This window comes from Contarinia nasturtii, unplaced genomic scaffold, assembly GCF_009176525.2.
Source record: "Contarinia nasturtii isolate CC-2019 unplaced genomic scaffold, AAFC_CNas_1.1 Cnas_scaffold_285, whole genome shotgun sequence".
In the NCBI taxonomy this organism is placed as follows: Eukaryota; Metazoa; Arthropoda; class Insecta; order Diptera; family Cecidomyiidae; genus Contarinia; species Contarinia nasturtii.
The window spans coordinates 1,527,472-1,541,603 of record NW_022197640.1 but is presented as its reverse complement, the minus strand read 5'-3'; the positions used below and the strand labels follow the sequence as shown (position 1 = coordinate 1,541,603).

Sequence of the window (14,132 nt, the reverse complement as noted above, 5' to 3'; positions counted from 1 at the left end):
CATCGTTTAATTGTATTCAAAATTATCACAAATATGCAGAGACAACCATACTTCGAATTTTATATGAAATCGAAGTATTGACGGTCTCTTTCTTGAAAATGGTGATACACTTTTTTGGGCTGCCCCCATTATCTGAATCGCTCCCTGGAGCATGGTAATTTTACCAATGGATGGATACAATTAGGGTGTAAACAAGAAAAAGTGAATTCCTTGTAATTTTTTTGTTGCAACTAAATGCGATTTCGAACCTAATCAAAAAATCTTTGTAAAAATTGGTCACGATAAATTAAACAGTTTACATATATTCTTTTTAAAACATATTTATTATTCAAATCTGAAGAAAAAATAGTGACATTTCTGGAAAAATATATGTAATACTATGTAAAAATTATGAATGTATTTTTTTTGTAATTTTTAGAAAATCTGAATAAAAAATTAAAATGAGTTTATTCGAAATTTGAAATCATTCATCGACTTTTTTTGGAGGCAAGTGAAGACATTGTATACAGATTGTATTTTATGGCAGAATCGTTGGAGTATCTACTGCCCAATATATGTCCAATACTCGATGTCTGTTGTTATATTTTCTGCAATGTTTGTCAATAATTTTAATTTTTTGATTCACTTTTTTAATCAATTTAAATATTAAAAAATGGTAAAACTCACTTTAGCGTCATAAGGATATGTTATCATGTTACATTCAAAACATTCATCCTCCATTTGTTCATCGTCAGAGTAATTAACCCATTCGTAACCACAATGTTCGCACTGATAATATAATTTATATTGAACCATCTTAACTTCGAATATTCTCGAACCACAATATACTTATTGGATTGTTCTTGATTTTGTTGTTCAACGTTGCCAAACACGAATGATGGCTCTATCGCGATTTTTTGATATTTATAACGTTTCGGAATATGCACACATATTGAAGTAAACAAAAGAGTTTTGCACGTTTGTTATTTTCATTTTATTTTTTCAATTTAAACGATAAATATTTATATTATTGTGATTGGATTTCTTTATCATATGACATTTGGATTTATTCTCGCTCACTGCAAATATAATATGATGATGAGTCATCGACGTGTGTTGTGAAATGCTAATTGCTAAAAATAATGAAAGATTTTTTGTAAAATACTTTGAATTTGCAAGACTTTGGGAAATTCAATGGAATCTTAAACAGACATACAATGATTTTTCTGTTAAGGAAGTCGAATCGACTGCAAACTTTGACCTCTTCGAAAGTACTTTCTTAAAATATCTAGCTGAAAAGAATATTGATAAAGACAACCGTATAAGAAATTCGAAAAGCGCAAATTAAATTTGTCTTTTTTGAAGAAAAGAGTCAAAAACAAAAAAGTTTTATCTAAAACTGTAATAGTTAAATTTTTATTCTTATTTTCTTATTAAGATAAGATTAAAATATGAATGGTAAAACTTTTTCCAAATTACAAATGGTGTTATATGAATCACACTCGAATATTTTTGATATCAATTTTTGCTTATTCATATATCTTGATCCTATATGTGTAAACAGTGATTTTTCGATTTGTTTAAAACGGTGACTTCAGAATATATTGGCTTTTATAAATAAAAAATAAAGATATTAATAAAGGAAATTTGAAGATTACATCGTGTTCAGCATTTTTTTTTTGATTTTGTTGTCTGCAGTCAAAACTAATTGTATAAATTCGATACGTTGAGTCATATGCCTGGGTAGTTTGACACGTATGCAATCAGTTTCATTCGAGACATTAACAATTGTCAAAGCCGCTTCACGAGTTCCAAAACGATAGACTGCACTCAATAATCTGATCAATAACGAAGACACAATCACTAAGGTAATTTGAACAGTTTTAGTTTCGACTGTTGGACTCCTTCATTAGACAGTTGTATTAGATTCCAATTACTTTTCAACTTTTGGCAAAAATATCATTTTAAAAATATATCATTCAAAACGAGTTTTCATTTTATTTCATTTATATGTAAAAAAAAAGTGATACGGACATATTTCAAAACAAAAAATTGATTTCCAGTTTTACAGAAAAATATCAACGCATTACAAAATGATGTTTACAATTCGTCAATTTTTTGGTTCCGATCTAAAGTCTGTTGGTTTAGTTTTGGCATGGTTACAAATATTCTGGGAATGCATTGACATGGTGTTTGATTTTTACGACGGAGAGAAGGACAAAGTGGACGTATTGGTCAACTCTAGTGAGTTTCCTTAAAATTATATTTGTTTTCGTTGCTTTGGTGAATAACGTGTGTTTGTTCATTTTTCTCTAATTTCAGTAGTATCGGTGGTTTCGCTCCTTTGCCTTCTCTATGGCATTCACATGGTAGGGTCAATGGATTATCTGTTTTTTTTATATAGATCAATTATTATGAATTATATCAATTTCTCTTTCATCTTCATAGAATCGTCCGAAATTAATGATGGCGTCTTTGTGTGAGTTGGCGTTTTCAGCACTAGAATGTCTTCTGAATATAGTACCATTGGCTTTTGCTTTTTATAGTGTTTGTTTGCTTAAACAATTAAGCAAAAATTATTGTATCAATGAAATCTTTATTCCGATTGTTTCGTCCATTTTTCATACAGGTAAAATATATATCAAATAATTTTTGATGCTCTTCTGCGATTTTCGACCAATCAATTTTCCTTTTTCCCATTTCAGCGTTGCATTTTTGCTCGGTTTTAATATTTTATTCGCTCTACAAATCCATGTCTGCTGATCCGACAAATTCGAAATCTGAACTCAATCAAGTTGAAGCAGCTAAAGATGAAGCATCCAAAAATGATGCTACCGCTGAATATACCGCCGAGTTTAAGGCTTAAGACATGACATTGCGTTTAAATGAACCTAATTAAGTATGAACTATATTGTATTTCGTAAAATGAAAAAATTATTCATTGCAAATCATTTATTTTTTTAATCAATATATAACCGATAGTAGTAATTCTCTTCATTTTTTCACATTCGATTTGAATCAATGTTAGATATCTAAAAAAACCATGTAAAGAATTCAAAATTATGAATAGTAAATATATAGTATAAAATTTAATCAGAATGGTATTTTCGATTATGTTTCCTTTTTCTGCAATTTTCTGGGTGTTCGACGTACGCATTACGTATATTTTGCTCAAAGGAAACCAGGTTAAAATAGGCATATTATATTTTACACAGCAACCGAAATTACTACATTTCACCTGAATATAAACAGTAATCAGAGCCAAGGCATTTCACTGCAGACTTTAACTTCCAACCATTCTCGATTAGCTTTCAAAATTTCTTCCGGAACGTCGAGGTAGAATGCAGAAGATGCTTCTAATCGCACATTTAAACGATTCTTGGATGATGCCAAAACGGATTCGTACATTTTAAGATCGATTTTAATATTATGCAGGCAACATATTATTTGAGTCAAATTTCCGTAACTCAGTGCTTCACTTATATACAATTTAAGATACGCAGTAATTGATTCGTGATTTACCCATGTTCGAAATGATTTGTCACAATCAAATTCAATTGTTTCCAAGTTAGTTTGGGTCTTCAACAACATGTGAAGTCTTTGGAGGGAAATGCCCCAATGAATAGTCAAATGTTTGAGTGTCTTCAATTTAAACACCTTTTCGTTTGCCAAATCTTCATCCGCCGCATAAAATGATAAACTTTCCAGCTGAATGTTGGATTTGACACATGCGTTAATTAGCATTTCTACTGATAATCCATAATAATTGCCCCATACAAAACTCTTCAGATTTTGAAATTTAACAAAATCTACGATGAATTCGCGTAAATTATTTTGCATGAAACTATAGAATCCAAAAAAGTCTAGATGAAGAAAGCACAAATGCTCCAAGTTTGGTAAACAACGTGTAAGAGTTTTAACAATGTTCATTGTAAGTGAACAGTGCATCACATCTAAACTTTTCAGCTGTGGATTAAGCGACACAAATTCATTAAATACATTATCGTTCATATGCATGATAGAATTGAGTTTAACGTGTTCCAATTCCGGGAAATTCTTAACAAACCAGGGTTGTGGCTCTAATATATTGATCCGATTTAAACTCAAACATTTTATTGGAGAATTCAGCTCAATGTTTTGTGGTGTACTTTTGTAGAATGTCAATTTTTCTAGAGCAGTAAATTGATTCAGTGTATTCGGTGGTGGTACTCCAAAGATGATGACTAGGTCCTTAACGGATTTTCCACAGTATTTGGAAACTAATTGAAATATATTATTATTAGTAATAAATGATTCATTACGCATTTGAAAGCATTTGGCTGATTGCATCAAATGGCCAAAAATGATTGGGAAATTTTCATGTCTGATAATGTAGTTTTTAAAGTATTTGGACTCCATAGAACGAAATATGTCCGTTGCACACGATTGAAATTTTGTACATGTTTCAGCAGCGCTCAGAAAATCATCCGCATTAGTCAATCGACGAAAGATTTCTGTAATGCAATCGTAATTTAAAGCATTTAGTATATGTTTTGGTGAATTTTGCGATGGTGCCATTTCCATTGTTTATTTTTATTCGATCTGTTAAAATGAAAATTAAATTCGATTATTTTACTCAATTTTATTTAATTAAATGAAAAAAATATACTCACGATTACCACTATTGTAACAATCCAATTATTATCTTTTTTGGATAAGAAAATCTGTTGAAAGTAGACTGATATGTCACTGTTTAAGATCGGAGAACTTAATGGTTTCATGGGCAAATGGACAGCATTATTTATACACAGCAATAGCATCTCATTAACGAATGAGAAAAAAAGATAATTAGCATAAATGACTTTTTCCGAAGGGACGATTTTTGTGCATTTTTAATAATAATTTCATTGTAATGCATAAAATCATTAGGGCAAAATTAACGGCAAAATATCATTAGGGATTTTGTTAACAGGCTAAATTTCGATATGTACATTAGAGTGTTTCCCGTATCAGCAAATAAAAAAATGGTATTTCTTAATTCAAAGAAGGCAAAATTCTATGTTAGTAAATGGCATTCATATAACGAAGCGATTGATTTTAGCACTTCCCGAAACGAAAACATATCTGAAAATATAGTTGATTAGAATTTGAAGTACAATTCTCTTTGCTGTTTGCACGTATATCGACACTGTTCGCTTTGATAGAATATTGTTGCGATTCTTTAGAATTCGATAAATAAACAAAAGAAAGTATTTATATTCAACGCATTTTCAGAATCGTGTTGTTCGCTGTGTCAGCCGTTTTTTTGGCCTGTAAAATCATTTTATGATTTGAACCAAGCAGTCCATACAACACATACACATTTATATCGATCGCGATAGGCTAATAATAATAATCATTCCGTTTCTTTTGCTCTTAAGTGTTTACATACAAACTGTGATTCCGTTTATTGGTTCCGTACCATACATTCTTATTCAAACGCTTTATAAACAAAAAATGTGTGCAGTATAAGAATGCTTTCGACACAGAACCATCGGAATGTGGAGAAGTGTGTTGGTTCAAATGAAACGATCGTGTTGAAACTTGTCAGAATCAATGTTTTTTTTATTTGAATTTGCATCGTCATATTTTCATTGGATTCGATTGATAAAAGTGCTAAAACATATTTTTGGATTGTGTCAGTGTATGTTATATTTGTTTCTTGCTTTCAAAGAAGTTTATTTTTCGCTGTAGGCGGTTTTCTATTGGAATCATTGTCAACCGATTGTTTTCAAACGAGATATTTGCGGTGAATTTTGTGTTTGATTTTGTTTAGTTTTGATAATAACAAAACATTCACAAGCTGAAACTGCAAATATTTCGATTCAACTTTGGACCGTGTTGGTGTGGTTTGCATTTATATGTTGCATTCAAAAGAGTTAATATCACTCAATTTGTCGATTTTGAATCACTTCACGCTTAACATTCAATCAGGTAACATCAAGTGTCAGTTTTGTCCCCATATATTCAGTTCTTCCTATTGATTCAATTCATTTAAAAATTACACAGTGCAGAAAATATATTTGTCATTTTATTTGTGTTCTAAATTGCGCGTGTGTTTTTTTTTATTTCGTTTTAGTTCAACATGTCAACGACTGGTGAAACTACGGCTGCTACAGCGCCAAGAAAAAAGCGATACAAATTTCAAACGAATGCGCAAAAAGAAAAGGATGCTGATGTAAACGATAATGGATTGTTCGCGATTAAAATGCGCCTCAACACAATTTTACGACCAGAGTTCAATCACATTGTCAAACCGTGGATCGAACAGAAAAGCATAATGTCAACGAAAATCACCGTTTTGGCATCATTACTTTTCTTGGATAAAGTGAAATCGGCACAAATGAATCGACAGTGGGAGTTTTTTAAAAACCGAACGTATCCGGCCAAAAAAGGAAAGGAGAAAGGACAGCTCGTTGAAAAGAATCGTGGCGAAGAAGTGATTGAGCAATGTTTCTATGCCGTCTTGCAAAAAAACAAAGAGGGTGAGAATATGGAGCCACATTTCCGTCAGTTTGTCGAAGAGCTCAGTCCAGAAAATAATTTCACCTGGCCCAAGAACGATTATTTTGGTAATCATTTTAAAACGCTGTGCCAAAATCACACGCGATGCTTGAAAACCGGTCAAACGACACACTGCAAGAAGAAGTTGAAAAATTATCTGCGAATGCGAGCGTGGCAATTCAACGCAGTGTCTACCGGTTGGAAATTCGACAAGAAGGACATTGACAATGCAGTCGATTTGATGATTCGAGGCTACAATGCGATCCGTGACACTCATCAAAATGCAGATTTCAAACGACACAAGCGAACATTACTTACTGGCATGGTTACTGCAATTGTGCGAGAAGTTGGTGGCCCAACCAATGATCACAACATCAAGGATTTTTCAAAAGGCGATTATTGGTTCAAAGCAACTGCAATGTGGCTCGTTATGCAGACAGAAATCGATGAGTGGCACAATTGGGCGCAAGATAACAATGTGAAGATACCAAATATCAAAAATCTCTCGGTTGTTCCATTGCCTGATTATCAACGAAAGGCAGTGTTCATGTGCAATGATGTCTTCTATCGAATGCTGGCCGAATCGAAACAACTTCCACAAGTTGATGGTAGACAAGCAACCGAAAGTTACATTCGCCAGAACAAAGAATTCTATTGGAATCAAGTATTCGATTTTACGACCATCAATCGAAAACTGAAGAAAAACAAAGAATTCCATTATACCATCGTCAGCAACGGTGAATCTGTGTCGATTATGTATCGCATGTCAAAGCAATACGAGCAACAGATGCAGAATGATGATATTCTTCGAAAGCAATTCATCGGCGGAAAATTTGCTTACGAACTGGGAATCGATCCAGGCATGAAAACATGGAATGCCACAGTTCGTCGAAATATCGAAACAAAGAAAGAAGTGAGTGTTTAAATTTTTGGCATTATTGAGAAATAGAAAGTGATACAGTTACGCGAATAATTTTTTCTTCACTTTTCCATTTCAGGTCAACATGAAAATGTCCAGTAAGAAGTACCATTGGCTGGCAAAGCAGAAGACGCGCGATGTAAAGGCAAAACGATGGACGAAGCAGTTCACCCAAGAGGAGCAGGACGATCGAAATAATCGACAATTGTATCAGCGAATGCCATCACCACTGGGCATACTCTGGATTGATTACGTTCATCATCGTATCAAAATGCTCAAGAAAGGAATGGCCGTGTATACAACACCGAAATACACGCTGTTGCAGTTTGACAAGTACGTCGAATCGAATCGAACCGTTGATAAACTCACTGGGAATTTGGTCAATCATAAAGCCGCAATTATTCACATGGGAAATGCAGAAATATCACCAAACTCGTGCATTCGAATCAAAAAGCATGTGAGAGCTCCAGGTACGCGCAAACTACTCAAAGGCTTTCGAAAACGTCGCAATTGTCGTGTGCGCAAAACAGATGAGTGGGGTACATCGCAGCATTGTGCAAAGTGTGGGCGACGATTTGATCCAGCCACAAGGAGCCATCGATTCAAAGTGTGTGAAAATTGTGGAGCGGAGCCCGATTCAATTTTCGCCGAATATTTACCATCAAAAATCGTAGCACAGCGCAGCAAACGGCAATTGAGGTACAACAAAGATGTCGTTGAACTTTATTTGATGCGATTTTGGGCAGAAGGACTCATGACTGAGCAAGAATTCGATATTGCTGCTGAACGTTTACTGTCTAAGGTGGCCGTGTATCCAAAAAATTGGCAAGTAAACACAGTGAGTGGTAAATTGGAATATGCTCAAGTCAATGCTGATGCACCGTATGCAACTGTTCAACAGCCATATGCAGTCGATGATGAAAATGAATTGGAAATCGAAGACGAGCAACTACTAATGGCTGTACACAAGACATCTTGGGATCGTGATATCGTCGCCGCCAAATGCATTCTCATCAAAGATATGTGTATTAGAAATTTGCATTTGCATATATTCTACATATTAAATGAAATGCACACTATTTGAATGATCTATTTTAGCGCTCGATGATAAATATGTATGCAATATTTAATGACATTGAGAAAATATTTTTTTAATAAAAAAATAAATTTCTGTTGAGATATCTAAACATTTGTATAGATTTAAGAAAAAAAATCATTTCTGCCAATAATCTATACATTATTTCCGTGTGTGTGTTTACTTTTGAATAGGACATTGTGAGCTGTTTGGATGGGATATTCCGGCAGGATTAGACAGACGATCACCGCGACAGCCAGCAGTTCAACCGAATCAGCAGCCTTAAGCATCACCAATCACCATTCGTACTCGAAAATTAATCAAAAATTAATATTGTAATTTGTTACATTAACTGAGACTGACTGTTGTGTCTCGGCATTTCGAGGAAGTACTTCTAGGTGATTTCTGATAAAATCTATATATGTATATGATGTGATAAAGGTAATTAGATAAGCTGACGCAAGTTCATAACTGACGTATTGTGTGTAAAACAGTATTGTCAGCAAACATTTTTTCTAACCGCATTTAATTTAAGATTTTGTTTGTATTCGAAAATATATTTGTCAATCAAAGTAGATGTTTAGTCTATGCAGTATTTATTTTTACATTTTAAAAAATGCAATCTTATCTTTTGACAGTGGCAAAAACGACGGCTTTTTACAAAACTTTCTTCATACGATTTTGAATGGAAATAATTAAATTGTATTTCAACAGGAAAAACCGCATTTCTTATTACTAACGATGGTTAATGTAACAATTGAAATGGTGTCATTGACATTGATTGTAATTTCTCAATCTCTGAACGTTTATATGTACTACAATGCAGAATCAATCCTAAGGATTATACTGATTCCTTCCGTTATAATCGGTTGGTGTAAATAACTTAACATAGTAGAGAAGAGCATACATTTTCTTTTTTTTTCTTACAGTTTTTGATTGCATTCGAATGAATTATCTTTGTAAACATTTTTCATAAATGTATTGTTTCTACCAAATAGTCAGTTGTTGACACAAATAAAATATAGACTAACCTATTGCGACCTATTTTATTTATAACATAAGATATTCTGAATAATAACGTAACAAAAAAAAGCAATTTGAATTATTCGCGCTTACACCCCCTGTGTCATTTATGATTTATGTAAAACATTGACTCGAAATGAAATAAGCTTAAAATCAAAAATGAAAAATATGAAGAAAAAAAAATTAAATTATATAAAATGGACAACAAATTAATGGAAAACGATCTGATTGGTATAATATAATACCATTCGTGTTTCGAATTTAATTTTGCTTTTAATGCGTAAATGATTTTATTTATTAATGTCACACTAAAAGACGAGACTACGTTGTATCATAAAATTTGCGCACGCATTTTTATTGATTTAGATTGATAGGTGACAAATAGTTAAGTCTTTTAACCGTCACATTTTGAATGGGAGAATGGTCTAGATTCTAGAACGTCTATTCGCAACACATAGTTAGTAATCAAAGACAGTAATGGCAACAAAAAACTTTTGCTAAAGACATTTGTGACAATTTATCGATCACTTCATAAACATGTGAGACAATAAAATCAAAGAATATAATTGTCAACCCATTTTTGGTGACATGTCGCACACAACAAATTCAAGAATATTAGGTAATTAAAAAAAAATACGCAAAAAGTGTTAAAGTTGTATAAACCGTGATATCTGTATCACCAGGCAATTCGATATTGATTAGCTTCTTTTCGATAATCGATTTTGATAGAATAAAACGTCATTAGATAAATATTGTTTATTGTATTTACTATTTATAAAGGTATTTGATGCGGATTAAAATATTCGGCCATTTTCACTTTAAAAGCTTAAGAAAACGTACACGATTAAAAACAGTTTGAAAAGAAATTCGGTGTCAAATATTTTGTTAATTTAAGAGAATCGCAGATCAATATTGATTTGAAAGACATTTTTCTCGTGTTCTTCGGATAAACAGTTTTTTGTTCACTTCAGTTATTATTTTAACACAATACAAACTAAGAAAATGGGTTTCCCATTAGTGCAATATTGTTGCTGCTGCATAAATCTTAAAATTGGCGCAATTATTTCCGCTATGATAACAATTATGTGGAATTTGTTGGAGGTTGGTTCTGGCATTGCAATTATAGTTCGTAGTGATTTGTATTCATCTTATGGATATGTTGCAATTATACCGAGTGAGCTTTTTTCCTACAATTGTACGTTTTTCTTTTGGAAACCATTTTCTACCAAATTTCTACTCTTTTATAGTGTTTTCCATTGCAATTTTCCTTCTGTTTATATTTGCCGTTGTAAAGGTAACGGAATTAATAAATTCTTTTCTCAGTCACGCAATTTATTGACATGTATTTTTTTTAACAGGAGAAGCCTCTCTTAATAATTCCTTCATTGGTGTGGACAGCTATATGCATCTTGTTCCATATTCTTACTCCAATTGTTTTGGTCATTCTACGTATGACATTTGACTTCAAAATTAAGGATCCGCTATGGGCCGTACAGATAAAAACTATTTTGATTATCGCCTGTGTTATACAGTTTATTCTTGTAGGTAAGTGCAAAATTGACTCTCATTACTTATCCTTACTCTTCCAAATCTGCACAGAACTATATAACAAATTTACATGAGGTTCTATAAGCCAACTATTGATTACCAGTCTTATCCGGAACTATGTTGAAATTACAGAAAAACAGCTTGAGAATAATGAAAATCAAAATTCCGTGGTTCAAATCAATGGTTTTTCGTAGTTTTATTGCCAATTTTTTTGCTCTGATTGAACAATCTAACAAGAAGAAGAATTACACTTTCAGAGTAATAAAACTAATTTAACATTATTTTGGTTTGATTTTCAGTGTGGCATGCATATTTTTGGATTATTCAATTTTCTTCCCATGAACTTTTCAAGAAGTCTAATAAGTCAGATGAAAATGATATCAGCGATAATGATATGGTGATTTAAAATGCCTCGAGATTGTGGATGATAAAAGAAAACTGTTTATTATATCTGATTATTGTGAAATGCTTTTAAATAAAGAAGTTTGATTGAAGATGACTCAAAGAAAATTCTTTGAGGTACAAGCAAATTGAATTTTAATTCTTAATATCTCTAATCCAACAATTATTTTTTTTTTGTTCATTATTTAACAATTATTAGTTTATGTTATTGTTGAAGCCCAAGAGTAACGAAACTTCCCCATTCTATATCTTAGATCAATTTTTATGTTAAATTTTGATAGTTTAATTGTTTTGCGTAGCCCTTGAGTTATTTCAAATGATTGTTCGTGTCATACATGGAGTTTGAAGTTTTGTTGGGACCATTTTCACCGTTGTATGTGAATCATTTGTAGTTGATCAAATTGATCGTGTATAAAGGAAGTCAAAATTAGTAATTCTAGCAGAAAGTAATTAAGAATTCAGCATGAAAATATTAGATTTTCTATTGTCAGTAACAGCATACGTTCACTACCACCAAAAATATTTCAAAGATATGCTTTATACTTTAAACGAAATCTAAACAAATGGATGCGATTTCTTTTAAACATGTTTCGGCAATACTTCAGAAATACATAAATAAAGCAATGCATCGAATGTTAACAAACTCAATGTATACAAAAATGGTTTATCAATTTCGATTTTATTATTCTTGCAATCGTTGCCAAAATTGAGTAATTGCCAGTGTTCACCAGTATATTGTCGCTTTTAGCAGATTTGATGACTTTCAATTCAACGAATACAGAAGCGTTTAATAAACAAAAGTTAATTATATACATTTTCCAATTGAATGATTTTTGATTCACAGACATGACAATATATATGGCTGTATCACCATGATTTATCATTTTTAAAGTGCTTGGGTTGCATTTTCTGCAGACCATGATGAAATCAAACACTTTTTCGCTTGACTCTGTTTGAGAATGAATCATTGGCTATTTTATTTCTTTCAACTTTGATTTGAATAAAATTGCACCTTTCGGCAGCAAATTATGCTTTTTAATGCAAATAATCAATTTTTCAAAGCAATTTACAGGCCATTTCTTTTTTATTAAATATGTTGATTAGAAAAAGTCTTTCTATGAAGAATTTTTATAAATGAAATTATTTATTATACGAGTATACATGTTTATCTTTTGTCATGCATTGGGTTCATTCATTCAATCATAATCGTAATTGTTTTCCGTAAAAATTTATTCTTCGATTGAAGGAAAACGGCAATCATTCAGCTGATCGTTTTTTGAATTTTTTTATCATCGCTCGTTCGGAACTTCTTTCCCTCCTTATAATGGCTCTAAAATTGATTCAATTGAAAAAAAAAAAAAAAGATTTCAATTCTAATGTACAATTTGATATTGAGAAATCGATCCTTTATTTCAAATATTATGAATGTATTTTTTTAAATGTCCAATTAAAGATAAATTCGAAGCATAAATTAACTTACACCATAAACGGATAATTTACGATGCCACATTTTGGACATGGGGCACTCTGGTGCAGTGCACTGTTTATAACGTCATATTGATAACAATTGGTGCATTTATAATGCGCACGCCAACGATCGTCCGACATTGTAGCTCTTTTTTTTAGTTGAGCTGAACAAAAAATCGTACTTGCTTAATGTCAGAATTTGACTAAATTGCACTGTATAAGGCGATCCTTTTATATACGATTGATCTTGAAATTCTGTTCAAAAGACATCTGAACGATGCGATAAAATTACAATGAACATTAAATAATGAGAATATATACAAACATTTTTTTTTTGTCACTTTCGTTGTTCATACAAACGACAGCGACCAATAAAAAAAGTCAAGAAAATACATATTCAAAATGACTAATGAGCAGGGTAATTAAATCTAAAATAAATTAAAATCCGAAGTAAAAGAGCAACCATATTTCTGCCTAGATTTATCTAATGACTCAGCGTGTTTATCGATTTATATGATATTTTGGCATGAAAGGACTCCGTTAAAGAGTCTAGGAGGAGAATATGAATAGGATCATCAGCAATTTCATGTAAAAATGCGTTTCCACTGAAGATTTGAATATTTACTTTTATCTCAATTATTTGTAAATATTTTCATTTTTATTCAAACGTTTTCAAAGGAATACTTACATTATGTTTTCCCATACAAATGATTCGAGGCAATTTAAAATGTATCCTGTTAAATATGGTTTTTTCTACATTTATCAACTCTATCATGAAAAAGATTGATCAAGATTACCTTTAATTCACCTTGGTATTTGAGAAATTTACCTAAATTTCCTGTAAAAAATGATCAATCGACTACACAACAGATATTTGATTAAAAATGCTTAGATTTTGTTTGATATTTTGCCAAGTGACGAATTGGATCTATTTATTCAGACTTTATTTTATTTGACAAAATTATGTTTTCCGTAGAAGTTTTTTCTACTGTTGAAAGACAACGGCAACCAGTTGTTATCATCTGTTGAATTGTAAGTGTTACACCTTACATCTTTGGCACAGTTTGACCATCCTTGAAGGGAAGCTGAAATTGATACAAATGAATAAAATCAAGTAATTAGAAATCATGCGAACAGTTGGTTCTCAAAATCTATTTAAATGATAGTTTCACTTACATCACCACCGGGTATCGGATA

The 14,132-nt window shown here is 31.9% G+C and overlaps 3 protein-coding genes across 4 annotated transcripts; all 3 read left to right on the top strand.

The window, feature by feature from the left end:
• The first annotated feature begins 1,764 nt into the window (after positions 1–1,764).
• Positions 1,765–2,946, top strand: LOC116337789. 2 transcript variants are annotated; one of them, XM_031762677.1, is made up of 5 exons: positions 1,765–1,847; positions 2,043–2,223; positions 2,305–2,348; positions 2,428–2,608; positions 2,685–2,946. In XM_031762677.1, the coding sequence occupies exons 2-5, from the start codon at positions 2,073–2,075 to the stop codon at positions 2,843–2,845; spliced, it is 537 nt and encodes a 178-aa protein (XP_031618537.1). In that variant the 5' UTR covers positions 1,765–1,847; positions 2,043–2,072; the 3' UTR covers positions 2,846–2,946. The 2 variants fall into 2 exon arrangements, with proteins under 2 accessions (XP_031618537.1, XP_031618536.1); XM_031762676.1 differs by having other exon boundaries at positions 2,302–2,348.
• A 3,090-nt stretch (positions 2,947–6,036) lies between these two features.
• On the top strand, positions 6,037–9,008 carry LOC116337736. The gene is made up of 3 exons (XM_031762573.1): positions 6,037–7,414; positions 7,500–8,439; positions 8,690–9,008. Exons 1-3 carry the CDS (start codon positions 6,083–6,085, stop codon positions 8,779–8,781), a joined length of 2,364 nt encoding a protein of 787 aa, XP_031618433.1. The 5' UTR covers positions 6,037–6,082; the 3' UTR covers positions 8,782–9,008.
• Positions 9,009–10,354: 1,346 nt separating this feature from the next.
• LOC116337790 lies at positions 10,355–11,484 on the top strand. Its single transcript, XM_031762678.1, has 4 exons — positions 10,355–10,692; positions 10,766–10,812; positions 10,877–11,063; positions 11,366–11,484. Exons 1-4 carry the CDS (start codon positions 10,521–10,523, stop codon positions 11,470–11,472), a joined length of 513 nt encoding a protein of 170 aa, XP_031618538.1. The 5' UTR covers positions 10,355–10,520; the 3' UTR covers positions 11,473–11,484.
• Positions 11,485–14,132: the final 2,648 nt, after the last annotated feature.